Genomic DNA, 27,866 nt, shown 5'->3' with positions numbered 1-27,866 from the left:
TTTATTTTCTTGAGAACATGTTCAAATTCATAATTCCAATTCAGAAAGATAACTTGGAATATTAATTCAGTGCCCTCAGTCACAGCTGTTTTCTATTATAAACACAGAAGCTTTGACTTGGCAATTCTCATTTTATTCTGTTGAGATCTTTTTCCAAATATTTGGAGAAATATTGGAATATTTGGAATTATTATTTAGGACCAAAAGATTCTGTCAGATAACTTAGGAATTGTTGAACTATCTTGGCCATTTAGTATTGCTAATGATTTAGATTGAGTATGCATTCTTCGTAAGGTTTATTTGCTTAGATTCTGAGAATACCAATTTTCATCTTCCTAAGCAATGAACTGCTTTCAGAGAACACTAATTAGTTTTATTTCTATCAGAAATTATTCATGTCTATATTTAAAGTTTGATGTATTTTGTAGGGCTGATAACTGAGGGTCGAATCTAGTAGTGATTGATGCGTTTTCCTTTTTCTGGGCTCTCTATTATGCAAAGATTTTTATAGCAATAGCTACTAATGCAGTCAGATTTTCCTTTAAGCACTAAGCACCTAGCAGATATACCTGTGTATATTAGTGAACAGTAACAGTCTGATAAAATGTGGGAAACACACTCACACAATCTATTATTGTGTACCTTTACTAGTTGTTCAGTAAAATACTTAGTCAAGAAAAGAAAATATTAAATTTTCTGAGGACTACTGTTATAGAATGATTTGTGTCCCCAAAATTTATACGTTAAAGCCATAATCCCCAGTACCTCAGAATGGACTGTATTTGGAGATAAAGTCTTTAAAAAGGTGAGTCTTTAAAGGTAAATTCTTATTTAATCTGACTGGTGTACTTCTATGAAGAGGAAATTTGAACACCCTGAGTGATACCAGGATTTCATGTGCACAGAGAAAGGACCATGTGAGGACACAGGGACAAAACGGCCACCTGCAAGCCAAGGGGAGAGGCCTTGGGAGAAACCAAACCTGCCAACACCTTGATCTTGGACTTCTAGCTTTCAAAATGGTGAGAAAAGAAATTTTTGTTGTCTAAGCTACCCTATCTGTGTTATTTCATTTTGGTAGCCCTAGCAAACTAATACAATCATAAGAATATAAAGATTTTAATGTTTTAAAAAGAGAAGCACATTTAACTGAAAATTTAGAAAGAATGATAATCAACTATAAGTTGTTTGGAGTTCCATAAATTAGAAAAAGAAAGAGAGAGGAGGAAGCTACATGGTAATTTCAATATTTAACTGAAGAACAAAATCTTGTAATTAGAGAAAACAGGAATCCTACTAATATCAGGCATACAGGGAGTGAAAGTGTATGGAGACGAGCTGTTGTTGGATTATTAACAGTGGAACATTTGAGCAAAGTTATTTATATAAGCCTAATAGAGCAATGCAATTTTACTAAAAGCATATACAATTTTTACTCTCAAAATGAAATAAGTGCCTACCTCTACATTTGAAAGCCTAAATGTTGTCAAAGGTCATTCAGATTCAGTCACCGCAGTCACGTAACCCAGGGGACCATGCATATAATTCCTTTCCCTTCCTGGTGTGCCTCCTTTATGACACCCTATTCTAGACACCTTTACCTTTAACTCCCCACTTCCTGACACTTTCCCTAAAACTTCTCCTTCCTGCTTCAAACATTTATCTCATCCCAAGACTCAGGTACACACTCCAGGTAGAAGATTTCAAACAGCTACATGACATTAAATCTTTAGTAGCATAATGATGGACAGGGGAGATGCTGTCTAAGCACATTTGTCTCATGTTTTCCCAGGATCCCATTGAAATCATTGCACAGAATTTTTAAAAGGACTAAATTTATTACAGCAAAGAGGATTCAGGAGGAGGTCAACTGTGGATGGCAGATTTCAACATCTCTTTGGATGATAGTGGAAAGAAAATGAACATGTGTCAACTGGTGTGTCAGAGAGGACAAAGTTACATTTCAGTATTTGCTGAAGGATGGATACAGAAAAGGAGAAGCCCATCTCTTACCCTAACCTTGGAAAAAAAGATATTTATATACTCACTATACACTAAACTGTCTTTTTTAAACTTTCACATTTTAGAATCAGTTTATAGGCAATGCATGGAAAATGTAGTTAATGCTTAAGAAAAGCTAAACTTGAACAACTTTGACCATGAAATTAAAGGAATATTTCACAGAAGATGATGGAAGAATAGAGGAAGGGTTCTCTTTTCACATAGAGAAAATTTGAGATAGTTTTCTAGAGTTGTTGAAACTAGAAATAGAACTGTAAGGTTTTATTTAAGTTTATTGCCTAAGTTAAGAAATACAGATAATAAGATAGTTATCAAAATCTAGGAATAAGGGAGTGGATAGGTGTGAGTATGCTAAATGGTCCTCTATATCAGAGTCAATAAAGCATGCATAAACTTGCTAAATCAAGAAAGATAAAAACATGGTATCAGCAGTATGGAGAAAACTACAAAAAATTAAACCAGTAAACATTTAAAATGTCACTTCTAGAGAACTGGACTGGGTTGAAAGGGTGGGGCAGGAAATCGCTGTTTTTTTTATTGGAAGCTTTTCTTCGCTATTTGATTTTTTACTAAGCTCATGTATCATTTAGTTATAAATAACTTAAATTGAAAATATTAAACTGATTATATAGCACTGTTTTCAAACTTTATCAGTTTACATCACTGAAAAGATATGCAAAATATGAATGAATTATTAAGGATAGGCTGTAATGCCATAATAACAAATAACCACAAATTCCAACGGCTTAATGCCCCACCCCAAGTTACTGTCCCTCAAATGCTGTCTGTCCCTATAGCAGTTAGCAGGGCAGCTCTGTCCCATATAATCCGCCAGAGAGCTACAGAGAGAGCTGACAGAGTGGCAGACAAGACTCACTACCACGGGAACCTGGAGCATGTGTACATTTCTCTCCCTCGCAACAGTGGAACGGAAAAGAGGATTGCACCTCAGCAATGAAATCCTTTGACCTGGAAGTGATACCTATCACTTCCACTCATTGCCCAGTGGCCAGAACTTATCATATGACTTCTCTTCTTTCTTTCAAGGAGATGGGAAAGTTTAATCCTTCAATGTGCCAAGAAAGAGAAGAAAATAGTGTGGGTGAACACTGGATTTCTCCAATACAATAAAGAAATATGCATTTAAAGATTTTGATAGGTTCAATATTATAATTAGTATTTTGGAGCCTCTACAAACCATTAGATTATGAGTGAAAAAAGCCTAACACACTTTCAAGTCCTTTTTCTACCTCTAGGTATTTTTTTCTAAAATTTTATGATAAAAATTTTCAGGCAACAGTACTGAAAGAATTTTACAGTGAGCACCTATATTCTAAGCCTCTAGACTTTATCATTATCACTTTGCTATATTTCCTTTATCACGTATTTATTCCAGATATATTACTGTCTAAAACTTCTTTAGCATAACTTTGCTTAAGAACTTCAAATAATAATAATACCAATAATACTAATGATAATAATATTTATTGAATAATCAACAAGGACCTACTGTATAGCACAGGGAACTATACTCAATATTTTCTAGTAACCTATAAGGGAAGAGAATCTGAAGAATATGTATATGTACATATGTATACACACACACACATATATATATATATATATATATATATATATATATATATATATATATCTGAATTGCTGTGCTGTACACCTGAAACTAACATGATATTGTAAATCAACTATACTTCAATTAAAAAGATATTTACCAAGCACCTACTGTAGTCTAGGCATCTTAAATACACTGTTTCTTATCCTCAGAGGACTGTCATGTAAAGTACATATTATTCTCTGCCTACTTTAATTAAAGAACCAATGATCAAAGAGTTTGAGTAACTTGCTCATGCTTCCTTAGCAGATCTAGGATTCAAATCATTTGTGTCTGACTCTACATCCTTAATGCTCTTACTACTGTATCTCACCAGCCTTGATTTTACTACATCAGAAACTACTGTCACCTAAATCACTTTCTGTCTCTTTCCTCCTAAACAAACAGTGTATAAAAGCTGTGTGTTTGATCTAAATTTGCTAATCTTGTATAGAAAATATGTTTGCTCCATCTCTCTTTCCATCTCTCTGAAGTCAATGTTTCTACTTCTCAACCTGGATAGTCTATGTTCCCACTAACCAACAGCTTTGTTATGTCACTTTTAATGCAGGCTGGAGGCCAGCAAATGGAATATATGGCAGGGCTCTTGCCCTGTTGGAAACAAACCCTGGCACCATTATATACACTATAGATAACTTTTCCTGTGAGTTTTGCAAAAGGCACTTCTGCTAGTCATTGTACTGTTCTGATCTTTTTTCCAGGATTATTTTAACTTGTCTTAAGAAATCTTTAAGAACTGACAACGAGTCTCTTTTTTACACTTGAATTGTGTTTACTCAGCTGAATGTCACAAAGAAAGTGATATTTTTCCAAAGGTAGAACAATAAATTCAAAATTCAAGATAATAGTCCTGTGATTTTACAAATTACGTGTTATATTTACTTAACAATTTTGAATTCTACAATATGCTTATACTATATCATTTTCCTTCTTTTCCCAGTACAGAAATATTCTGAGCAAAGTATTCCTGAGATCTGTCTCAGATGCATAAAGAACAAAAATTTCCTAGAGTTTTTTGGTAAATATGACATTTTGTTGTTTTGCTAAATTATAAATTGCCTTCAATACATGCAATGCTTCAGATATTGGGCAAAATATAATTTCATAGTACACAAACTTTTAAACTGGTATTTTAATAATCAATTACTGTAAGTATATATGTAATATCTTAGAAGAATTTTGTTACTTTTTTTCAACCATAATGGCATATTTTATCATGAGAGGTGGTATAACATAGTGATCGAAAGCAGGAGCTCTGAAGCCAGACTACCTGGGTTTAAATCCTGTATCTGCCATTCGGCAGCTCCATGACACTGAACAAAGATACTTAAAACTATTTGTATTATTTGAAAGTTTTCTCATTTTGTGCTGACTCTTCTCTAATTCCAGGATGCTAAAATAAACTGGAAGCACTTGCATCCGAGATTCTTACAAAATTCAAAGTTCCTTGGTCTCTTTGACCCCAGTGACATTCACTTCCTCATTTTAGTGGTTCCTTTCCATAGCCACACCGAGAATCTCATGTCTTAGCATTGGGACTCAAGACATTTTAAGGTATAGTCTCCCAAGCTCAGATCACTCATTTTCTTCTAGGTCTTGTATTCTGTAATTCCCCTCAAACCTGTACTTCAGTCTTATTTCTTCCAATTTTCCTGTCCCCTCCTGATTTCATCTCTTTCACTATCCAACCTCAGTCTCATGGTTCACTGGCCCCATTCCTTAACCCTCAACTCCATTTCATTTTTTACCCTCCCAATGCACTAAAACTTAAAACCTATAACTTGGATCAGTTCAATCATTTTTCTCAGTTCCTTATTTGTAAAATGGTCTGGTTTGGATAAAATGTGTGCAATTTTGTGTACTGGAGTCCCTACTAATAATAAAATTTCTACCTATCAGTTATTGGGTACTTCTTATGTGTCAGGTGACAAGAACTGCACATCTGTTCTCTCTCTTATCTCCATAGCAAAAGTGTAAGATCGTAGATATTGTTCTCTGTTTTGCAGATGAGGATCCAATGCTTAGAAATGTTAAGACATTTTCCAAAGATCAAATAGTTAGTAAATGGCACAGGCAGAATTTGAAACTCAATCTTTTTCCTCTAAAGCACAAGTTCCTAACCACTGTACCATGTAATTACCAATATATATGGCTTCAAATATACTACTTTTTTAGATGCATTCTATTGTCCTTTTATTACCTTTCTCTTCTTGCCTTCTTTTGGACTCAGTAAATACTCTTTGTCATTCTATTTTTCTGTATATTAGTTTGACAGTTATACATTCTTTACCTATATATTGTGGTTAAATTTATTTTAAAAATTATTCCTTATATATTATATACAATCCTAACTTTAACCAATAAGCTTTATACTCCTCCTTGCCAATGCATGGTTCCTAGAACATTTTAAGTTTTAAGTATCTACATATATTCATCTCTCATCTATCTATCTATCTATCAGTATACACACACACACATTTGCATTCAACCATTTGGGAGAATTCGTTGGATTCTTTGACACCAGTTTTGTCAAAGATGTCATCTGGGAATTTTCTTCCACCATGCCAGTTGTTTTGTCTAGTTTTTTTTTTTTTTTTTTTTTAAGGGCAATCAAATAAAAAATTGTGTTATAAAGTTCTTGCTACCAAAAGTCCATCTTTATTTTTTTAAACATTATTGTTTGCAAATACATTTCTCATTATCATTGGACACTGCCTTTTCTCTTTCTTTTTTTTGCCTATATGTTCGTGATATTTACACACAGCGATCATGGATAATGTTGTTTTGTTTTGTTCTGTGTTTTAGTTAGGGCCATCAATGAGGGATTGAGAGTTTATTATGATCCCATAATTTTAAAAATGGCTTGGGTTCATCTCCTATTCTTTTTTTTTTTCCCTTAAATTTATTTATTTATTTATTTATTTATTTATTTATTTATTTATCTATCTATCTATCTATCTATGGCTGTATTGGGTCTTCGTTTCTGTGCGAGGGCTTTCTCCAGTTGCGGCAAGCGGGGGCCACTCTTCATCACGGTGCTCGGGCCTCTCACTATCGCGGCCTCTCTTGTTGCGGAGCACAGGCTCCAGACGCGCATGCTCAGCAGCTGTGGCTCACGGGCCGAATTGCTCCGTGGCATGTGGGATCCTCCCAGACCAGGGCTCGAACCCGCGTCCCCTGCATCGGCAGGCAGACTCTCAGCCACTGTGCCACCAGGGAACTCCCTCCTATTTTTCTTGATTTTCTTAATAGTCACAATGTATACATCAAGAAAGAGAACAGCAGGTTATTCATAAATTTTAGGGACATTCTAGTAACTTTGTGCATATATTAAAAAAATTAAAAATGAAGGAATTGATTTTAGAAAGCTCATTCTATTCCTCCTAGCTTCATTTGTCAATGCTTAGAGTTATGTGTGCATTCTCCTAATCCATCCTCTGTCCCTGACTCAGTCTTACCTCATGGGAGCATGAATATTTAAATTCTTCCAAAATTATTGGAAATATCAATAAAATTTAGAAAATTTCACCTACATGTTTATATATCTGTTCAGGCCTCTCATAGACCTCATTCAACAACTTACATGACATCTCCTCTTGGATAAATAAAAATAATTTCAAACTAACCACGTCTAAAATCAGACTCATGATCTTCTCTTCTAAATGTGTTCTCCTTAGGAAATGTACTGCCATCTATTCAATTATGCATGCCAGAAAACGTCTCACCTCCTTGCTCTCTTCCCATCTGTCCAATCAGCCATCAGATCCTAATAATTTTACCTCCTGATTTTCTCACAGTGTCCACTTCTCTCTACTTCTACCACCACGATCAGTGAACTTACACTTCAAGATACCATTTTTTTCTAATTTGTGTTAAAATCCTAACTGATCTCCTCACGTCTAGTCTTAGTTTCCTCCAAATTGTTTCACTCACTGAGCCAAGAAGAAACTTTTGTGTATGTGCATAAATATATTGTATATATCTATCTAGTACATATCTCTATCTATTTATATTGTATATATATGCACCCAATGATAATAAGAAACACTTATTTATCACTTACCATGTGTTATGCACTCTTCAAGGCACTTCACATATTCTGACTCATTTAATTCTCACCATAAGGTAGGTATTATTATTTGTCCTCATTTTATAGATTAGGAGAAACTGAGACACAGAAAATTTAAAGATTCTGCCCAGGACCACAGAACAGTGAAGCTGGCATTTGAACTCAGCAACTTTAGCTTCAGTATTAATATTCTTTACCACTACGTGATATTACCTCAATGAATGTAATCTCTTATGACTTAAAACTCTTCAGTGACTTACAGATTGTTCTTAGGACTAGACTCTTTAAACGTGGCGTGGAATATTCTTCCCTTTCAGTCTGTGTGGTTAAATACTTCTCATGCTTTATGTGTTTCCTTAACCATTATTTCTTTAGGGAATCCTCCTTTCAAATTCCTTTGCACCATGCAGCTCTCTGTTAATATAACTTATCACAGATGAAATTTTACGTATTTTTGTGATTATGTAGCTAATTTGTGTCTCATCCACTGTAGTATAAATCATGCACACTGTTATATTCCCTGTGTGTAGTATAGTCTAGTACAGCGGTCCCCAACCTTTCTTGCACCAAGGACCGGTTTCGTGGAAGACAACTTTTCCATGGACCAGGTGGTGAGGGGGGATGGTTCAGGCGGTAATGTGAGCGATGGTGAGCAGAGAATGAAGCTTCGCTCGCTCACCCGCCGCTCACCTCATGCTGTGCGGCCCAGTTCCTAACAGGCCAAGGACCAGTTGGGGACCCCTGGTCTATTATATATATGACACTCAATATATATTTTATGAAATAAAGAAAAAAGACAGGAAGGAAAGAAAGAAAGAAAAAAAGGAAGGCTGAAAATTCTTAGAGTTGAAAAGGTCTAAAAAGAACATTTTACAATTTTGCTTTCAGATCAGGAATTCTTTTCACATCCTTTCTCTCATTTTTTTTTTAATTGAAGTTTAGTTGATTTACAATATTGTGTTAGTTTCAGGTGTACAGCATAGTGATTCAGTATTTTTGCAGATTATATTCCATTATAGGTTATTACAAGATAATGGGTATAATTCCCTGTGCTATATCCTTTCTCTTGAATCGTCTCTCTGAACAGTTTCAGTGGTAGGTAACTGTACCTTAGGAAAAGCTGCTTCCATCGCTGGGTGACTCTGATCAAATATTAGAAAATTCTTCCTTAGCTAGCTATGAAATATGGGTCCTTATAAATTTCACTCATATGTTCTACTTACTTTCATTTTGGAGCTTCCTGGAATATGTGTCATCCCCCTTTTCACATAGCAAGTTTTCAAATATTTAAAGTTATTATGTTTCTCTTAACATATTCTTTTCCCCCAGCCTAATGATATCTGATTACCTGTATTTTTATGACATAATTTTATGACATTATTTTCATAATTTCTTTATGTGCTTTGAAGTATTTTAAACTTATTCTTTTTCTTAATGTCTTGCCTTCAGCCAGCATTAAAAAACTGTTCAATATATGTTCATTGTTCTTTCCTCCCACCCCCAAATAAATTTTGGTATGAAAATACATAGGCAGTCCTGCACATTATATTTTCTTCTTGGGAATTCACATAACAAAATAACATATTAGTTTTCTGAGAAGCCTTGGATTAAAGTAACATGTTGGGCTTTCATTAACGTGGTGATTCACAAATGTATATGATCCTTTTTCCAAGGAAATATATTTATAGAATTTTTCAGAATAATGTCTGGAAAAATATATATAAATAGATGTATTAATCTATATGGAATATTTATTGTTAATAACATATACCTAACAAAATCAGGAATATAAGAAAACTATACTTTGTTACTTAACAAAATCCTATTTTGTTTTGTTTTTGACTCATGAGAAACAGGTATATTATGTCAAGTGATTAGAATATAAATTTTTTCTTGTGTTCACTGGATAAAAGAGGAAAATGGGTAGGAGAAAATTTATTTTAATGTATTCATGCTAGAAAAATGGAACTAATTGTTACTATAACACTTTTTATTAAAAATATATTCTTAATAACACTTGTGAATAAGCCTCCTGAAATAAATATTTTACTTCTGTTTTGTTAGAAAGCATTCACTCTTTTTATTTAAGGAATCCAAAAAGCACTGGCAAATATAAGGACTGAACAATTTGCAATTCAAGTGGATTTCAAGTGTTAAAACACTAAGATTCTGTCAGAAATGTGTTACAATAAATGTAGAACTTTAATTGCTAAAGTACACTGTACTACATCTAAGAACAGCAGGTATAAGAAATAGTAATGAACTAAAAATGACTATTGCTCTGTTATTTGATATTAAATGACTAGAATTTTCTTGTTATAAAGTATTCGATGCATTTCATACCCATTCTTGAGCTAAATACCAAACTTATACTTACAAATGTTACTTAACAATCTGAATTTAATTATTTCTTTATAATTATGATAAAGAAATATCTCATTTTTTCATTTTCTCTAGAAATTCCTACCTCTTGTTAGATGTTGTGTTTATACTGTGAATATAATATCTGCATAAGCAATTTTGAACATTTGCAAACAAATATATCCTTCCTATTGAATCACAATGTATTTGTATTATTTGGTATTAATAAGCTGTGAGAGAGACAAAAAGGAACTATCTTTGAGTTGATAAACTATCTTAACTCTGTGTCTATTTTATTAATTAAAGAGAAGCAGGCTGTGCTACATATCATGGAGAAAAGCAACTTTGAATAGAAAAAAAGTAAGCCATACAAATAAAAATGGTGGCCATAAGCCATTAGACAAGTGATTTTTATCTTAAACCTATGAATGGTAACCAAATTTCAGGTCAGAAATATGAACTCATTAAATCAATTTTAGATTGTTGAAGACATGTTTAAATAATGACAGCCTGAAGGAGCCTGAAGCAGATCATTAAATCCATTGGGACTGGTGGTTTGATTTCATTTCCATCCAGACGGAGGTAGCGAAGATGAGGTCCATAACTGAAGGAATCATGTTCCGCAGGCAATGTGATAGGAGTGGTAGGACATATTACAGAGACATTCACATCTACGGAGACAAAGAAAGCGTGAATAAATGAACTGGGATACAAGAGACTAAGGATGGGAAGACCAAGAGCTATTATAACAGTCCTACGGAGGGTCTAGTGGCCTGGTCTATGAAAGTGGCAGAGAGACAAACTTTTTTGTGTAAGCTGGAAGTTATGCATATCTGTTTTACAGAAGTAACACCTGAAAAAATGTGCAATGTACACAGAGTCATCTCAGTCCATATTTTGCTATGCTTAATACAGAGCACTAGAAAGGACATATTGTTAAAAGTTGGGATGGAAACAAAGGTGTATATCACTTGTCTTCTTCCTTTAGCAAGCCAGATAAGGCATGATTTGATTACTGTAGAATGAGAAAGGTAGTATTTGGGCATTAGAGGTGGAAACAATGGTTCAGAGTTGGTACTGAAAGAATGGGTAGGTGCATGGTGGAATGGAGTAGATGGATGCAAAGGAAGAAAGCCAGTCTATTCTTAGAGAACGTGCTTGAAAGTTACCTTAAAAAAATGCAAACACTCAAACTAGCAGTACATGATGATAAGTTCTTTTTTAAGTGCAATTAATATAACTTTATATATGTGATATTTGCAGAGAACAACCTTGAATCTCCATACTTAAGTGTATTTAATTGGAAAGGAAGCATTTGCCAAGCACTGAATTACAAAATTTCAAACCAGGAACTATCCCGTCAGCCTTTTCATCTGGTTAAGATGTGAGAAATCGTGCACCTGCCTTGGATCAGAGCCCTTGGCATCAATGTCTATACTGAAGTTTAGGAGCATTCAGGAGAGAAAGACTCTTAAACCAGCGAAATTCTGACAAGTGTGCATAATAGCTGATCTCAACCGTGGATTCATGTACTCCTTTTAAATCCTATTTTGAAACTGTTTTGAGGAAGAGATCTTCCCTTAGAAGATAAGACCCAACTAACTTTGGCAATGACCTTCCTTTTGTGTCCTGTTGGTGCACACTGACTTGTTCTGAAGGATTTTATGCTTACAGCACGGGTGCTTTGCTCTGATCTTATGCCATTTTGTGAATTCAACTTGCTAAAAATAATGACTCTGTATAGCAGATTTGTGTTCATCAAGGTATTTTTTCTTACATATATTATAACCTTATCATGACACAACCTGTATTGGGCAACATTATTATTCTCCCCACCTGGGCATTGCTGAAATAGTGGTTCAGACGGGTAAGGCAATGTGCACCAGGTATTTCAGCAAGTAAGTGGCAGAGCAGAGTCCCAGCCTCGTCCCTTTCCTACTACACAGGGTCCCTTGCCTGCTGGAGAGATTATGTCCTTTCTGATGTGTTATCTCCTACCCTTATCACCCTCATGACCCATAACCCATGCATGTGTGAATAAATAGAATGTAAAAACAAGCATTCTAAATTTAATTATATTTTCATAAAGTAATTACAATGTTTCTGAGAGTACCAAGAAGTAACTTGTTCAAATAGATAACATTTTTGTCAAATTTAAAGAAGTCCCCTAAGGTGTTCAGAAGAAATAAATATTTCCATTATTTTGGATAAGAAAAGTTCACTGTCCTATAAATTCTGAGAACTCTTCATATAAGAGGTATGTTTCTTGGCAACCACTTCATTAACAACTAGACTAGATTATGAGGTAAGAAGAACTAAGTACTTTAGCAGTTATTTTAATGCATTGTGATATAATGGTGAGCCAAGAACTCTTGCCAGGGCAATTCTTCTTTTCCATTTCTTTTCTTGGAATATAGAAAGGACCATGCTTGATATCTACATTAAGCAGCAAGTAAATCAATTTCTCTTTGTTGACGTTGTTGCTGTGAAAACGATTTTTACCTCTACTGATAGAAATTTGTCTTAAGTCTCATATTCTAGGCATCGAAGAAAAATGTGCTATGATAATAATGTTGGAGTGGGGGAAAAAACACCTAATATGGGAAACCTTAGGTTCAGGTCCTGGCTATTATACTTATCCTTTGTCCTTGGAAAAATAGCCTCACTTAGTTGAGCCTCAGTTTTTCTTTCTTCAGAAATTCCTAATAACAGCACACAAGGTTCTTTTGATGATTAATTTGGGGTTCTTAAAGTGTGGTCCCTGGACCAACAGCATCAATACTACCTGAGAACTGCATGGTTAGACCCCACCCCATACCTATTAGGTCGCAAACCCAGAGGCTGGAGCCCAGCAGCCTGTGTCTTATAAGCCCTCCAGGTGATTCTGATGCACATTAAGGTATGAGAATGATTGGAAAATAGAAATATATGAGAAAACTTTGAAAAAAAAACCCTCTAAAATAAAAGTGGAGGAAGAAGAGAGTCCTCTTCTTTGTGTAACTTTGTAAAACTATGTAAGTACCTAGCATAGGTGCCCAACCATGTGTTGAATTTTGCTACCTCACTCCTGAACACTCTCATTCTCAAGTTCCCACTTCAGGGGAATTCCCAATTCACAAATAGGGCTCTATGTGGAATCCCTTTAAATTAACTTCCTACATCAAATGTCTATGGGACTTTTGTTGTCAGGTAAGGAATGCACCTGTAGAAGCACAGAACTTTCATCAGGAAAAAATTACATTTATTTAGGTTGATATTGGCTGCTGTACTACTTGGTTCAGTGCACAGATTCAGCTATTAACATTTTTTTTTTCCTGTTGCATCTTTTGCTTTAACTACAAGATTAAACAATGTGTCTCATCACCATGGAAAAAAACCACTGCTGTGGGAGCAGCCTGCTCATGGATTTTATGCTCAAGTTTGCTGTTGAAAAAAAAAATATATATATATATATAGAAAAACTGAAGAATACCCAGTGCAAAATAGTCTATTCTTATAGGTTGGATGTTTATGTAATTATTTGCTTAATGAAAAGTTTAGTGAGTAATAAGCAGGCAGCACAACCTTCTGACAATTATCTGTGTCATTTTCCTGCAAACCATCCAATTGATTCTCATTTTAGGAATGTATTTTGTAAGGTTGTTCAGAAGCCTCTTCGAGATTAGCTTCCTAAAGGGCTTTTGCTAGGCTGGAGCATGCATGGATACTTGCCAGGCTGGTATCACCCCCTGTAGCTGGACCAAGATATTGTCTACTTCTACACCTGAGTCAGCCTGGTCTCAGGTGTAATTGTGAAGATGCTAAGTTTGCCTTTAACGTCTCCAGCCCCTTCTTTCTATAACCACTTCTCCCCTTCATGGCACCCCTGCCTCCAAGACACTTTGCACTCATCTCTCACACGGGGCAGGGGAAGGGTAAGCTGGGACGAAGTGAGAGAGTGGCATTGACATATATACACTACCAAATGTAAAATAGATAGCTAGTGGGAAGCAGCTGCATAGCACAGGGAGATCAGCTTGGTGCTTTGTGACCACCTAGAGGGGTGGGATAGGGAGGGTGGGAGGGAGATGCAAGAGGGAGGAGATATGGGGACATATGTATACATATAGCTGATTCGCTTTGTTATAAAGCAGAAACTAACACACCATTGTAAAGCAATTATACTCCAATAAGGATGTTAAAAAAAAAAAAAAGCTATTTTCAGGAAAGGAGTGTGTATTCTACCTTGTTGACTGCCATTAGTCCTAAGGAATTGCCAACTTCCAGGGACATTTGTTTCAATTTCAATTGAGCAAAGCCTTAAAGTACAACGTTTCCCATGTATGGTCCCCAGAACATCAATCTCAGCATCCCTAGGAAACTTGCTAGAAATGAAAAGTCTCAGGTCCCACCAGACCTTCTCAATCAGAAACTCTGTGATGGGGCCACCCATCTGTGTACTCTAACGTTTGAGAAACCCACTGATCTAAAGCAGAAATTCTAACTAGGGTGATTGTAGGCATCAGCTGTCCTGTAGGTTTTAGGACAGAGGTCCCTTCCTGATACCTCCTAAATCATATTCCTTCTATTACTATTCATGAGGTTGCTTGTGGCTGGTACAGTTTCTTCAATAAGTCTGCCCACTGAGGCAGAAATATCATCAGAATCTGCTCAGAGTAAAAGAAGATAGAGACATTTAGTTTCTCCAACAGGTAATAGCCCTCTGTAGATTACTAAAATCCACTTTTCAATTTGCAATTTGAACATTTGAACTTCTTGGTTCATTGACACTGTCTGTGAATAGACAAAACTTGAAAATACACTAAAAAAAAAATCTAAGGGCACGAGAGCTGGAGAGAAAACGAACATTATTGATATTCTTAAAGAAGATATAGAATAAATTTAATAACCATGAATATCTTAGTCAAAGACACACCCTGATGGTTACTTACTTTTAATTTTGTTATGATCGAGGTAAAGGTGTTGCAGATGAGCACTGATTTTGGGGACCTTTGTGAGTTGATTGTGAGACAGTTGAAGATCTAGAATTGATGATACATTAAAACCACTAGAAGGGAGGCCAGCATCTGATAATTTGTTGTGGTTGAGTCTCAGGAAGGCCACTTTAGGAATCACATTAAAATAATTTTCTGGTATTCCTTCAATGGAATTGTTGTCTAAAAACAGCTGCATAGTATTGGCTGGTAATCTTGGTGGCATATTCCTCAGGGAGTTCTTAGCCATATTTAGCTGCATGAGGTTCTTGAGTCCTTTAAAGGTGTCTCTTTGAAAGGCATTGTCTAATAGTTTATTGTGCTGCAGGTCAAGAAGGGTCAGGTTCTCCAGATTGCTAAAGGTCCCTTGAGGAATTCTGGACACCTTGTTTCTAGCTAATTGTAATTGTTCTAAACTTCTTGGCAATGGAGAAGGTACCTCCTCTAGCTCATTATCTTCCAGAAATAAGAAAAGCAGCTTCTTCAGTTGGCTCAGGGCTCCTTTTTCAATTCCATAGTTGGTTATTTTGTTCTTGTTTAGATTTATCCATCTCAGCTGGGTGGCATTCTCGAATGGCTTCTCAGGAATGGTTTCTATCAGGTTGTTTTCAAGATAAAGATACCAGATCCTTGATGGTACAGCAGGGATTTCTTTGAGACCCCGGTTTTCACAGTACAAAGAGGTAGGGAAACTGGGGGGACAGAAACATTCCCTGGGACAATGGAAGTCATGCACCATCCGGTCTTCTGGATCACTTGCCTCATAAACCTGTCTCACACTTCGAGTCCATACAGTATCTGTTATGAATAACACCCAGATGATGAAACAGATTGTGGTTGCCATTTTAGTACCTAGAGTAAGGGATGCAATTGTTAGAAGTTTAAAGATCTTGACCTTTAGATAACTGCATGCACCAAAATGATCGATAAACATTGCTTCTTCAAGGGGGGGCGGGGAGGTAAAGACATGTCAGCATTTTATACATATTTATCAACGAATACCCATCTATTTAGTGGGCACTATCTGCAAAGCATTTTTGCAAACACTGAAACTGACTCACCAACTTGTAACTTTCTGGTTTTAACCCAATCACAATGAAAACCAAGACAGAAAAAGCAAATTTTAGGAACTCTTAAGTGCTTTTCCATTTCAAGCTATTTAATGCAAGGAAGTTAACTGAAATCCAGAGTTGAACACACGAGTACAAAAAAAGTGACCTTTTAATAACTCAGATTTAGAGTCTATGTTGTTCCTAAGAAGTTGGCATATGCTTTCACTTTTACTCCTAAATGAGCAGAACATCTGGATGAGATTTCCCAGGCTCTTTGGCCCTTCAACCAAAGAAATAGAGAGATCAAAAACATTTTAGCAATTTTTTGTGAAGGAAAATTTTAGGATTTGAAGAAAAATTTGTGATTAATCTCTTGCTCTGTTGCTCAACTTCTCAGGTAAGTTTTATTTTGGGGGTTTAGGGAAAGACTTCTAATATTTTAAGTAGAGGATCAAGTTGTTTAGCCAAGAAATTTGGATTATGAAACTCTCTCTCTATAGATACAGCTATAGAGGTTGATACAGATATATATCACACTTACATAAGTAAGCGGTGTTACTATGGTTGATAAGAAACAAAACAAAACAAAGAACATACTCAGGATACAGGTGGACCTCCATATTTTCAGTATGGATGCTAACAGAGCAAAGGTTAACACTGATATGTGATACATTTAAAAGACATAAATCCTCCCCGTTGAGTTTCAACAAGGTTATGGGAACAAAGAACTATCCTAACAGGAAAATAATATATATCTATATAACAATAATGTTCTTATCAATGTACATTTAGTGCAAACACTTGGTAATAAAGACTAAATAAATTTCACTGATTCCTTAGGAAGAGATAAAATCAGCATCATTTAGAAATGCTGATCTTTCGATTTTGCCACTAAATCGAGGGAAATGACAAGCGCAGGGCAGCTTCCGCAAGCTGTCAAATTTCTTGCGATTGCAGAACACTGCTCTGGTCATCTTCCAACAGAGACACATTAAAACATTATTTTTTTTTTCAGAAAAGGGATTTGCTTTAGTTGTTGAAGCTGTAACCCTGCCTCTGATGAATCATAACTTTGAATTCTTAACTTTAAGAGTTTTGAAAAGCGTAAAATAGTTTACCTTGCTGTCCAGGAATGTATCGCTGAGTCCTGTGTCTGGATCTGAAGTTTGCTAAAATCAGTTAAGAAAAAAACAAAAAACAAAAAACTTTGACTAGAAGAATTTGTTTTTATTTTATGTTGTCTAGCCTCCTACAAGAAAAAATAAAACCTCCTCTGACCAGTCACCATGAACACCTTTGATCTATTGTTTCCACTTTGACAGAGCTTCAGAACACCGCTTACCTCAGTTTTCTTGGATCTTCCTCGTCCCTTTCTATTGGTCACTGCTCATTCATAGTAATGGACTGACCCAGGCTCTACTGTCGTGTTTTTGTGAATCCTCCCTAATATATATGCATCCATGGCTCCAGCTTTAACCCCTCCAACAACCACAGCACCTCAGTACCTAGGTAGCCCAGCACAGGAAATTCTGACTTTAATCTCAAGAACCTATAACAAAATTCAGTGCAACTTTCACTCTGAGTTCACAGTCCCAAAGATATTGTAATGCACTGATCTGGAGACCTGATCTAACAGCAAGAAACTAAAAGCAGTTTTGATTTCAACTACAACAAAAAGATTTTAAAGCATTTTTCTCTAGATGATCTTTTTTAAAAATTGGATACAAAGACATAAAGACCAGTGTTTTCTGTTCATATGGAAATATTTTATTCATTTTTTTGTATAAAACAGATGCTGGGATTCTATTTAGAGATATTGTTTTTGGTCAAGGGGAAAAAGATAAAAAATGTATTTGAAAAATTTTAAAGTGAAATCAGGAAAGCTCTACCTGATGTTGGCACTAAATATGGTGTATAGAAATAACTTTTATAGAAATAATTTTTGTCTCTCTATTTCAGATTGGGAGCTTTATTCCAAATAATTATTAAAATGAGATTTTTCTTTCCTGCATTATAACAGATGTTTTGCATTTAGGCCATTATAGGACATTCTGCTGCCCTGTTTTGTTTTTCTTTAACATACAAGTTTAGGATAATATGTCTTCCAGTTCTTGTATTTGAGGAAAAAAAATGGTATGCCTCTTAAGGAAAGACAAAAAGTTTTGAAAATCTCATTTTCAGATATTACCCTGCTGATTGATTGTAATCATTTTGTTTTTCAAAATCTATCTTATTCTGGGAAAAGGGAGTTGTATTGATATGACTCATTCAACACTGCCTACATAAATATTATCAAAGATAGAACACAGTGAAGAGGGGAGAGCACTGGACTCAAAAAACTTTTTCTGAACCACCTACTTCCTTTCTCCTAAACACAGTTTTGTCATCTACAACATACTGCTGGACTACCTCGCAAGGTTGGCCCTAATTTGTTGTAAATGATTAGGAAATGTTAGCCTTTCTGTAGCATTAGCCCTACACTCTCAACTGAAAAATACCTTTAATTTTCAGGGCCTTGATAGCTTAAGATCAAATTCAAACATGATCTCTTAGTAGCCCAACAGGTACACTCCTATCATATTTTAAGAAAAAAAATCAAGTGTTAATTTGCTTTTGTCACAACAATGATCTCCTCTCTCTACTCCATTTTTCCTTTTCTCTTTCTTCTTTTTCTAAACCCTCAGTATAAAACAACAGATGATCTCTGAATCTGCATGACCCCCTTTAGCTACTCTCTTATTTCTTAATTTTCTTTTTTAGCCAAACTTATTTTAGTCATTTCTTAATTCTATTACACAAATTTTGCTACATGTCCAGTGTAGGAAAATTAGTTGTACACTGGCTGCCTCCAATTTCTGTTTCTTATTCACCATTCCACCCATGATTCACCCATCAAAATAAGGTTTCTAATCCCTCCGCTTCCCTCACATTGCTCTAACAACAACAACAACAAAAAAGCAATAACCTTCATATTTACTAATCTATTGAAGTCTTTTAGTGTTTCACCTACTTGACTTGTGACTTTTGGCAATGCAGACCCACCCCTTTAATAAAATGTTTCTTGGACTACATTCTCTCCTAGTTTTTCCTCCCCTTTCCTTGTGACTTCTCTCTATCTATGTTCTGAAGCTCTCTGTTTCCTCTAACAGTTTTTTAAAAAGCTTTTCTAGCATTTAAGTCTCTTTGAGATTCTAAGATCTCAAAGATTTTTAAACGATTCCAAGGTTTTAACCATTCCCTTTATTATGATGACTCCTGGGGCTCTTTCTTCAATCTAGCCTCCAGAAGAAAACCTGCACTCCAATGTGTGTATCCACTTGCTTTCTAGACATCTCCTGCTGCAGGTCCCACAGCCATGTATCTAAAATGAAATTCACTATCTCCCTTTAACTGCTCTTGTCACTTTATACTTTTGAGTGACACTATCATCTTATTCAGTCTCCTGAACCAGAAATCTGGAAATCATTCTCAACTCTTCCTTCTCATTTTGTGAGCATATGATAGCAATCACATTTTAAGGACCCTGGGAGACATGATATAAATAAAAATGATCATCTACAATGTTTGCCAGGTTTGGTATCATTGTTTCCAGACTAAAATATAGGATGTCTTCCACTGTTAGTATAATCTCTGTTTGTCTATGTCTTAATTTTTCCCATAACAATTCAATCTACCCTTCTTTGATTACTGATTCCTGAAGGATGGGGATTTAACTCTTCATTAGGACTGTTTAAGAGGAAGTTCAATAAATTAAATTAAGACAATGGTGCGAACCTCTGAGTCATGCTAGTTGTTATAAGAATTAATGGAAGACTCTGCCCAGTCTTATCTGACTCTGCTAAGAGGGAAAAATGAAGCCTAATGTGTAACGATGTGGCTTTGAAATTGTCCTTCTAATGACAGACTAATATTTTAGAAGTCCCTGGGGCTTTGGACATGGTAGGTATCCAATAACCATTTAGCAAATGAGCAAATGAACAAATAAACACATAAGGCACATGTATCATTTTGATAATTATGATTTTTTTGATCAGCATAACTACTATGTGAATAGGAATATAGTGAAGAACCTTCAAAATATGGTAAAATAAATGTGAGTTAGAGTTTTCCTGTTGCATCTTACTAGCTGTTTGTGCGGGCACAGGTTATTTAACCATCATAAGCCTAAGTCTACCCATAATTCACCTGTTCTGACTACTATGAAAGGTTGTTTGAAAATCAAAGAAGATAATGAAGGTGAACATGTCAGAAGGCCCATAAATTTCTTTCAGCAGAGAATGTGATAGTTGGTATCTTGGCCTCCATGAGAGAAGTCCTAGAAACTTGAGATGGAGTTAAAGTCTTGTTGGCTTAACCTCTTTTCCTTCTGTTAGCACGTTTTGATGTTTCCTATTTGCTTATCTTGTTTCTACTTCTTAGTAAAAGGGAGGATGCTTTGCTAAACTGTCTTAGACTGGGGAATTTGTCTTGTTGCATTCCTAAAGATCGTTGACATTTAAAAAAAGAAGGCGATGCATAAAGGTATAAAAGACACGAAACTCTAGTAGGATTTCAAATTTGTTGGCATATGTATCTGATGATTCTATGTTAACAATAGTTGGGCTGTTAGGTGCTCCCAGGACATATGTTTATGTTCAACTGACTATACGTTTACTAAGAGAAATAATTTTCTCTTCATAGATCAATTTTAGCCTGTTTAACTAAATTCTGTCAAAATATTTAAAAATATAAAAGGAATCCACTAAAATATATAGCTGACACACATGCATATACATGTGCATTTACATTTTTTCAAAATAATACATTTAAAATATAGCAATGCCACATTTAAAAGGTCAAAATTACTACAAAACTGATAATGAACCAAGCAATCCCCCACCCCACACTTCGGTGTAAGTCCCGCTCCCAAGAGGCCATTGTTTTCAACTCTGTTATGGATTTCTTTTAATATTTACTTCAATGTCCTTGCTTGTACTTTTTGTTTAACTTATCAATTTTAAACATCAACTATTTTCTTTTATTTTTTTATTTTTATTTTCTTATTGGAGTATAATTGCTTTACAATGTTGTGCTAGTTTCCGCTGTACAATGAAGTGCATCAGTTATATGTATACATATATCTCTTCCCTCTTGGACCTCCCTTCCACCCCCCCCATTAGATAAAGATTTAGCACATTTGCTCATTCCCACTCTTACCCCACCTGCAACCATTATTCCTTTCAATAACTCCTAATGTATGTATACCACAAACTTTGATTAAATATTTACTGCATGTTATTACATAATATAAATATTGTTTACTGCTGAAGAAAACAGTGCAAAATTATTTTAATTCCTTCATTGTATTGCACTTATTTGCCATATATATATATATATATATATATATACACACACACATACATATATATGTGAAGTTCTCTATACATATATATCTATGTCACTAATATTTTCCAAAACAGAATAATTCCTCAAACAGAATTATAAAACCATTTTGGAAATATTTTGCACCCAGAGGGTAGGGTAACATAGTGTGCTGGTTAAAAGTCAGATCTGCTTGGGCTTGAATAAATCTCTCTTATTTACTAGCTGTGAAAAATTGAACAATTATTTATCTTTGCCTTAGTCTTCTCATCTGTAAATTAAGGATAATAATAATATAAATAATCATAGTAATAATACCCCCTCATAGGATTGTTATGAAAATTAAATGGGTTAGTATTTTTAAAGCACCTAGAACATGGTAAAAGTGTTCATTAAAAAAAAAAAAAACAGAAATATTAAGTTCACTTTTTTCTCCTGGGAGATATTTCTTCTGGAATTCCATATCCTCCTACTTCAATCTAGTTTGCTTGCTGTTGTAAACCAACCTAAGCAAATTTGGTAAATGACAATTTTTAAGTTCTTTATGGTACATTTCAGTTGACTCATAATTAATGAGGGCTATAGGAATCTTCCCCTACAACCTACAAAGAGGTGTTAAGTTTGATGAAAATAAGTTCAACTGTATGTTACATAACAGGCCTTTATTTTGCACCAAATATTTAAAAAATTCATGAAGTGAGTCTCCATTATAAGATTTCTTCAAATGTTAACTAAGCTTACCTAAGGTGTCAAAACTAATGCAAATTCAATATCTTATAATAACCTATAATGGAAAAGAATAGATATATGTATGTATAACTGAATCACTTTGCTGTACCTCTGAAACTAACACAACATAGTAAATCAACGATATGTCAAAGAAAAAAAACCAAACAACAAAATCAGCTGTCTCTGACAAAGTACTGTCTTTTAAAGTACATTTATGAATAATAGAATCCTTGGTCTCTGGTCCAGTGAGATTGTTGTGGTCCTGGACTTCCTTCACCCATCTCCTGGGTTAGATCCCTTGTTACTTTCTGAATCTTGTGTTCTGTTCTTTCTTGGTTAACTCCACAGCATTGGGGGAACACAGCTTCTGATCACTTCCTGTGCACATGAGTTACTTCTCTTTTTTTGTGTATGTGTGAAGTCACGTTTATAAAAATGTGTTTACTCAGCCCATACGCTTAACTGATATTTCGACTAGATACAATTCTAATTTGAAATAATGGTCCTTCCAAATTTTGAAGATACTCAAGAAAGTGATTGTCTTGTTGCTTCTTGAGTTGAAATAGAAAAGGTTAATAAAATTGTAATTTTCAGTTTTTAGAATGTGACCTTTTTTGCTCTCATTAAACTTTTGAGATTTTCCTTTCATCTTCAGCTTCTGAACTATTACAACAATATGTCTTGAGAGGGTGTATTTCACTCACTCACTGAGTACCCAGGCAGTCCTTTTAATCTGGAAATTCACGTCCATATGGTCCATCCATTTTTTTCTATTTTCTCTTTTTGAAAGTCTTAGATGGTGCACCTCCTTGTTACACTAAATCTTTGATCTCTTCTTTTCTATTTCCATTATCAAAAGATTTTTATGCTTTCCAACAGATTTCCTTAATTTTGTCTTCTTTAAAATTTCTATATCATACTTCATGTATTTTCTCCTCCAGCTTCTCAAGCTCTCTCCATTTCTACAATGTTCCACCTTAGCACTACTGGCTTTCAGAGGATACTAAGATAACAGGAAGTGAGCAACTTGAAAGCCAATTAGTTTAAAGCTCACCTCCAAAGCACTTCAGAAGAGGTCTCTTACAAGAAGGCATTTCATCAGAATAGTGAGAATTAGACTCATAATGTCTCCAGTATGTTGAAGAGATCCATTGAGTCAAATAAGTATTTTTGTTCTCCTTGGCTTCTTATCAAACTGCCTTCCAGGGCATCCCAATCCGTCCTATACTGTTGCAGCATTTCACTCTCAATTTGTTCCGATATATCGTATAATTTTGATTATAATTTATATAATTAGAATTGTATTTATACTCTTCTTAGTCAGCTGGTCATAGAGAAAGCCCCCATGAGCCCCCGTGTACTTGACGGATCAGCACTGCTGAGCAATTGAGATTAGGCTAGATAGGTCAGGTAATACTAGGTTTATGAGTAGTTAACGTCAAATTGTTGTTTAGCTTCCCCTTGGGTCCAGTTTCTTAAAAGGACAGTAGTTATTTGCTAAATATAAGCATATCCTTGCTTTGGAAAGCTAGGGTTTTAATTCTCTTACTAAGGCTTACCACACACTACATATAGCAACCTGACCTACTATGAACCCTTTAAACATCATTTAATCTGATGAGTGATAAGTAGCAGGATCACTTTGACCTCAGCTGTCTGGAGAGCCTTCTCTGGCCATGGGACAAACTCAAATCTTACAGCTTCTCAGCACCAGACTCACATGCAGTAATATGTGGCCTCCAAAATTCAAAGAGACTATTCATGTTCCTAGTGGTCATAGAGACATGGTTCAGCAAACTGTCTTCACTTTAGAGAGCTAGCCCAACTTTCCTTAGACCTCTTAACCTTTAAAATAAATCAGTAACTTGACAGCCCTATAGTCTTCCATTGTATTTGGCTCCAATGTGCTGGCATTCAAGTGTCTAATTAATGTATCTAGCTAATAAAGTTTACCCTCTAGGTTGTATCACATGATGTTCTGTGAGATGGTATTTCTGCAGACTATAATGTGGTGCAAAGCCAAGGAGTTAACACAATCCAGAAACAGTATGGCAAAATTATATTACTGTTCCTGCCTGGTGAAATAAAACAGACTGCTTCTAGTAATTTTGTTTATTGGAATAGAGGAGAAAGACATTATTCAGATCAGTTGCTTTATACAAAGTACTAAGAGCTATAATGATTTGGACCCCATATGGAACAGCAGTTGCAACAGAAGTTGCCATCTAATTAAACTTTGGAAAATCCATTTTTATCTTCTCAAACTATCCTTCCACTACTAAACACAAATGAGAATCCGCTGAGGATCATTAGCACTGCACTTTTAAGTCACTAAAGATGGCACTAATATTTCTGATTTTTATTGAAGCATTATTGCTATTAATTTAATATTTTTGTAGGAGTAGAAAGCTCTGCAATTTTCAACTTCGTATTTCCAATCAAAATGTTCCTTTTTTATGGGTTACAGAGCTGATGTAAGAATCAATCATATTTTGAAGTCATCTATTCCAGCTGTACAAGAACTTGGGTAATAAATATGGGAAGGATAAAGGTAGCTTCTCCACTTGTCATTTTAACATCAAAATACCCTCACTAGTGGACTGCAGAAGTGTCCTGTGTCCCCGGGAATTAGTTGTGTTTCAAAACCATGTTTTCTTTCACAGGGCACAGTTAATTTGGTAACAAACTCTTGTTCTTTTAGGCAAAGACTAGGTAAAAAAAAAAAAAAAATAGTAGCACACACTTGAGATATCATTGCAAAGTACTTATTTAAGACAAGATGCCCTCTCTTTCATTCTGGTGGCTCGAGGTCCATGATTTACCTAAGTTTTAAAAATTCAGTGAAGGGCAGAAATTCCATATCTTATGTCATAATGACACACCCAAGGCTCTGATGAGCAGTTCTGGAGGGTTATTAATTTCACAAATCAAATAGCTCTACAGAGGACTTCACACCTCTTTCATTCCCAGAAATCTAATTCTCAACTGGCTGTTAAGTTCTTTTTGGATCAGACTATTCTGACTTTGTACTGATACTAATATCTATTAATGGAAAATATATCTGTTTTACTCATTGGTAGTTAAATGACACTACATTATCTCTTCCACTCCAGATTTGCCCTTCCTCACTGAAATCAGGGAATCAATTTTCATTACTATGCCTTCCACCAACAATTCATGGACATCACTAAAGTCTTTTTAAAGATACTGGAATTCCCATCTCCAATATATGTCTCAATTGGTGAAGATGGTTGGGTGGATTATACATGATAAAAACCCATTTTATCATATAGTATAAGAATTCCATTTTGTGAAAATTTTTATTTTGTGCTTCTATACTATGCCGAGGAATCAACTTCATTTAATGTATGCTTCCATTGAGTTCCATTTTGCGGTATTTCAGCAAACTAACAGACTCCCAGCTCCTTAAACTATGTCAATGGATCCACAGTCTCTGAAAGTACACTCATATAACTAATTCAGCTTGATCTAATGTTATCATTCTCTCTCCTTGGTTGAGTACCCTCAGACTCCAGCCATCTTTTCTAATATTTAGCCAATATAAGTTAGGTAATTCCTGTAGTTCATTTATAACAGTATTTCCATCTCTAGATTTTACTTTCTCATTGATACCCTGTTGCTCCTTCTTATAATAGGTGGGAATCATTGAAGGTTAAGGGGAATGGGGCATGAAAAGAATAAATTCCCTCCTAAAGTTAATGCCTTGAGTTGAGGAACTAGTTGTATCTCCAAAAAGGAAGGAATTGCTTTACAAATCAAGGAGTGTGGGGCTCTTTCAGCAAACAAAGGAGGTTCAGTGGGGCTGGGAATCGTGACCACTCCTTCTCATCTGTATTTTATTGTCTAATCCCTATGCCAATTCTTGGGTGGCCCTCTGTTTCCAGATCAGTGTCTAACTTTGTTGGACTTATGAACAAATTGGACTTACTAATGTGCTCTTGGAAGGGAACTCGTTTGTACGTAGGGGACTCACTGTATGGTTTTTCAAAGCCTTACCCTCAGGAAATGTGTCATTTCCGGTAACTATACAGGGGCCATGTCCCATTTTTGTGGGTCACTGTCATCCAGACTCTTACCTCTGAATAATTTCAGGGTTCTGACTGCCTTTTACCTAAGCTATGCAGATAACCAATGTGAATTCCCCCATATTTCCCAACAATCTGATGTCAATAATGGATTTCTCGTATTGATATCTTTTTCTACTAGACTCCTTGGCTATAAATACCAGAGAATAATTCCGGGTGTTTCAACAAAAAGAGGGTTTCTTTGAAAGTGATAGGTGGAATCACATAAATGAGAAGAGGCTGGAAGAGTGAACTTGGAAAACAGGCAGAAGATAAGGAAGCTTTAAAAAACTAGATAGAAATCATCTGGCCAGGAAGCACTGCCATTACTGCTGATTATCACTGGAACCAGAGGGTCTTACCAACAGCCTTCACTGGGGACCACCGCAGATGAATTCTAAGCCAAGAACACGTCTCTCCTTGGCTAAGCCTGACATAAGCTCCATCCTGGCTTTATGAGGCTGGGAAGAAAAGAGATACTGAGGGGCTACTGAGCCCCACTAAGATTACAATCAAGGGCAGTTTTCTACATATAAGAAAAAGGTCTGGAGCTGGGACAGATGAAAAAGTGACAGACCTTTACTCAGGAATATGTAATTGCCTGATTAAAAGCATGAACTGGACACTTTTCAGCACAGAAGCCTTCATGGTTGTCCCTTGCTTATTCCAGGACTCTGTCTTGATGGGTTCCCCCACCCTGCATCCACAAGCCCTCTGCTGTAGCCTTACCCAGATTTTTGCAGTTTTCTGAATTTACTGTTACATCTTCACTCCAAGCCTTGCTCATGATGCTTGCTCAACAAAAATCCCCTTACCACCCATCCGCCTGTAGAACACAACACTCAGACACAGCATCTCTTCCTCAACGAGGGCATTCAATACTACTCTCCTTTAGAAATAAGTACATGCTCCTGTTAGAACCTACTTACCCAATGTAGACTCAATTCCAGCTAACAATTTGTGATTGTTTCTCTGTCTTCTAGGCTACAAGTTTCTTGATGACAGGCAATTCTTTTTTTGTTTGTTTGTTTTTTGGGCCTTGGAACCCGATTGAAATTCCCGAAAGATATTTATTGCAAAAACATTTCTCTTTATATAACAGTTTAATCAGGCTGAGGTGTGATAAGCAGGAAGGCAGCCATTAAGCAAGGCTGTCAATGCGGCAGAATAGTCTCCTCCTGCTGATGGGTGTGGCGTAGTCATGGCCGTTCATTAGAAATTAAAGCGGAACTGAAATCCATTTACTGCCTGGCGGCGTGCAGCGCTGTTGTTACAGCTTAACCCAGCGTCTCCCGTATGCTGTGAGGCCGGCATATGTCAAGCAGCCTCCAGCTGTAATTCCGAGAAGGATCACTTTCATATGCTTTCCCCGTGGCCCTGGACAGTTGAGCTCAGATACACTTGATTTTCCTGGAGCCACAGGTTGGAGGCAGCGGGAAGAAGGAGTGGAGAGGTGACAGGGAGAAGGGCAGGCAATTCTTTTTCTGCCTTTTTTCCCCTATTGACTAACAGCATTGTGCTGGTATATCATAGGGGCTCAACGGATGCTTTTATGATGAGGAAGATAAATTAAATTTGGTCAAT

At 35.8% G+C, this 27,866-nt stretch overlaps 1 protein-coding gene across 1 annotated transcript; it reads right to left on the bottom strand.

Moving 5' to 3' along the window:
• Nucleotides 1-9,545: 9,545 nt before the first annotated feature.
• On the bottom strand, nt 9,546-27,449 carry KERA (keratocan). Its single transcript, XM_007165904.2, has 4 exons — nt 27,212-27,449; nt 17,226-17,276; nt 15,014-15,907; nt 9,546-10,753 (listed from the first exon to the last, which is right to left on the bottom strand). Exons 3-4 carry the CDS (start codon nt 15,897-15,899, stop codon nt 10,578-10,580), a joined length of 1,062 nt encoding a protein of 353 aa, XP_007165966.1. The 5' UTR covers nt 15,900-15,907; nt 17,226-17,276; nt 27,212-27,449; the 3' UTR covers nt 9,546-10,577.
• Between the last annotated feature and the right edge of the window lie 417 nt (nt 27,450-27,866).

Source organism: Balaenoptera acutorostrata, chromosome 11 (assembly GCF_949987535.1).
Source record: "Balaenoptera acutorostrata chromosome 11, mBalAcu1.1, whole genome shotgun sequence".
NCBI classification, from domain to species: Eukaryota; Metazoa; Chordata; class Mammalia; order Artiodactyla; family Balaenopteridae; genus Balaenoptera; species Balaenoptera acutorostrata.
This window is presented reverse-complemented; position numbering and strand designations above follow the sequence as displayed.